General features: G+C 54.9%; 1 protein-coding gene across 1 annotated transcript in view; it reads left to right on the plus strand.

The window, feature by feature from the left end:
* Positions 1 to 2,920, plus strand: part of LOC104123259 (kinesin-like protein KIF9) — a 50,066-nt gene that overhangs the window by 27,999 nt on the left and 19,147 nt on the right. The window contains exons 15-16 of the mRNA XM_035891085.1: positions 1,162 to 1,266; positions 1,901 to 2,102. Of these exons, the coding sequence (XP_035746978.1) occupies positions 1,162 to 1,266; positions 1,901 to 2,102 (307 nt within the window). The remainder of the gene's footprint in view (positions 1 to 1,161; positions 1,267 to 1,900; positions 2,103 to 2,920) is intronic.

Genomic DNA, 2,920 nt, shown 5'->3' on the forward strand with positions numbered 1-2,920 from the left:
GGGAGCCCAGAACTGGACCCAGTGCTCCAGGTGGAGTCTCCCCAGGGCAGAGTAGAGGGGGAGGAGAACCTCCCTCGCCCTGCTGGCCACACTCCTCTTGATGTGCCCCAGGATGCCATTGGCTTTCTTGGCAACAGGGGCACCCTGCTGGCTCATGGTCAGCTTGTCGTCCCCCGGGACCCCCAGGTCCCTCTGGGCAGAGCTGCTTCCCAGCAGGTCAGCCCAGCCCTGGATTTCTTGTCATCACACCAATTACAGCCCCAAAGATGAACGAAGCACAGCTTTGAGCAGTGCCTCACAGCTGTGTCAGTTGTTGATGTTATAGGCAGAAATCTTCAGGTGGAAGATAAACAGCATCCCTGGTAATGTTGCCGGGTGCTGGTTCCTTTCCCTGGGTGGGTGACTTCCCAGTCAGTGTCACCGGCTGTGCTGAGGCCCATGCTGGGTCTGGGAGGGAACCACCTCGTTTTTCTCTGGAGGTTTGTTTCCTACTTAGAACCATTCTCCCTTTTCCAGACTGGCTCTTCATTTACTGTTCTATCCCATTTCTCCATCTTTTATTCTTGGCTTGATTCCGTTTGGCCACCTGCCTTTTATCACACCAGAATTTCACTGGCACCTTCTCCAGGCTCCTCGTGAACCACCACAGAAGGTGACCTAAGAATCTACTAGAGCTATCCTCAAATCTGGCATGAAAATGTGATACACAAGCTGGTATGTTAAGAAAATCGTACTTCTGTTCAACCCGTGTTCCTCTTCGGTGTGCTCACGCCTTCCAGACGGTTCCCTGGAGAAGCGTGGGCATGGACACCAGCCAGCTGGGCTCGGGGGGGGACCGCGCTGAAGCTCAGACCTCCCTCAAGCCGTGACGTTATCTTGCAGTGGAAGGGAGACTGTCCTGTGCGTAGTTATGGGCAGAGCATGGCCCTGAGAAGACAGCTGAGGGAACTCCCTTTGGGGCTTTACACTTCCAGATGGATTTTGCCCAAAGTTCTACCCAAATCTGCTCACCTAAGGCGTGGGAAGGGGTGACCTCTCACTTGGGAGGCTTCGGAGGGATTTGTTGAATCAGGGTTTGATGCGGTGAACGGGATCGGTTGACCTCTGTGCCTCCAGACGTGTGTTTTTCATGTGGAGCGGGGTCTGTCTTTCTGCCGGCAGGAGGAAGACGAGCAGGAGAGGTTTGAGCGGATGCAGGAGACAACGCTGCCAGCCAGCCCCGCTTCAGCTTCGTTCTACAAGGCGAAAATGAAGAGCGATCAAAAGGTAACCTCAACTGGGCCCAGTCCCACGCGCCCCTGGGATTCTGCGCCTCGCTGCCAGGAGGGGTGCAGGACTCTTCTGGAATGGATACTCTTTGGGCTGTAGTCTTTCGAAAGATGCTGGTTTAGTTCTGTAGCACAGCTAAGCTCTTTGCAATGTTCTTGGTCTCTGGCTGATGTAAAGGCCCCCTCCTGTGCTGCTCTCCTGCTAAAAACCAATCTCGGCACTTCTCGCTTGTAGTTCCTTCCTGGCGAGGGCTCACCGTAAGATACCACCGAGGCCCCGAGCTTAGCAGGACTCCAAAAAGATCGAGGGTTTATGAGAGTAACAGGGCTGCACAGCTCTCTCAGTAAGCATTTTTAAGGAAAACATCTCAAAACCAGCTCTTCAGTGCTTGGGGGGAGAATTTCCCAGGGCTTCTTGTGCCCTCCTTTGAGCCTGCTGGGATCGGCCACCGGTAGAGCCATGCTGGTGCGGTGGGGTTTATTGGGGCAGCTTTTTCCAGCACCACTTGAGAAGGTTGAGAAGGTGCTGGTTTTGGTTTTTTTTTTTCCCAGGAAAAAAGCTTTTACAGGTGAAAATTCTGCTCTGAAAACCGAGCTCACGTTAATGATCCTTTTTTGTTTCCTCTCGCCAGCACACGTACACCAGAGCCATGTCGTCCCTCGAGCAAATGCGCAAGAAACCCGGGCTCATCACAGCTGCCAGGAAGAATAAACCCCCAAAGGCACGTGGGGTAGCAGATTCGGGTTCAGCCTGGAACCTGGCATTCACTAAGCAACGCCACCTCCGAAAGTGCCTCGCGTTCGTGTCCATGATAGATTTATCAAAAATAAACAGTAGGGAAAAAAAAACCCCAACTTTTGTGCAGCTAGCCTGGCGGTTATTGGTAATCAAAGCCGCTGTTTGGACAGGAAGGAAGCCAGGGAGTTCAAACAGCAACGCTTGTTTTTCTGAGCGCCTCTGGAAAACGCGGTGTCACGACAGAGAGGGGTGTTGTGGGCAACCTGGGCTGCTCCTGCCTCCCTCCTCCTCCTCCTCCCCAGGGGTCTCCTGGGCACATTCTCGATGGAGCGTCAAGTCCCGTCTTTGCAAATTTGATGGGTGGATCCTAAGGAGCCAAGTCTGGATGAGAGCGAGTCCTGAGCAAGTCCTCCCTTGGATCGAAGCAATCCCGGGGCGTTTGCTCTCCTGGAGAGAGGAAGGGGCTGGAGAAGGCACACGCAGCACAACAGCGTTTCCATCCACTGCCTGGCGTTAGACTCGGCACCGTTGATTTATGGCAGCCACCCCACCCCAGTGCTGCAGGAATGGGGCAGTGTTTGCCCACTGCTTTCCGGGAAGGCAACTGAGATCTGGGGGGAGATCATGGTGCCCAGCAACTGGAAAGCTCCAGAGGACACCGTGCTGCTTTGCCAGGCTGTCGTTACCTTCGCCCGCCAAGCAGAATGTGCTGAAGGCCTGCTGGAAGAGGGCTGGAGAGTTGGGCGGAGAGGAGCCTGATGAAGTTCAACAAGGGCAAGTGTCGGGTGCTGCACCTGGGCAGGTTGGACCCCAGGCACCACTACAGGCTGGGGCTGACCTGCTGGGAAGCAGCTCTGCCCAGAGGGACCTGGGAGTCCTGGGGGACGACAAGCTGACCATGAGCCAGCAGGGT

The sequence above is a fragment of the Egretta garzetta genome, unplaced genomic scaffold, assembly GCF_000687185.1.
Source record: "Egretta garzetta isolate BGI_Z169 unplaced genomic scaffold, ASM68718v1 scaffold513, whole genome shotgun sequence".
NCBI lineage: Eukaryota > Metazoa > Chordata > Aves > Pelecaniformes > Ardeidae > Egretta > Egretta garzetta.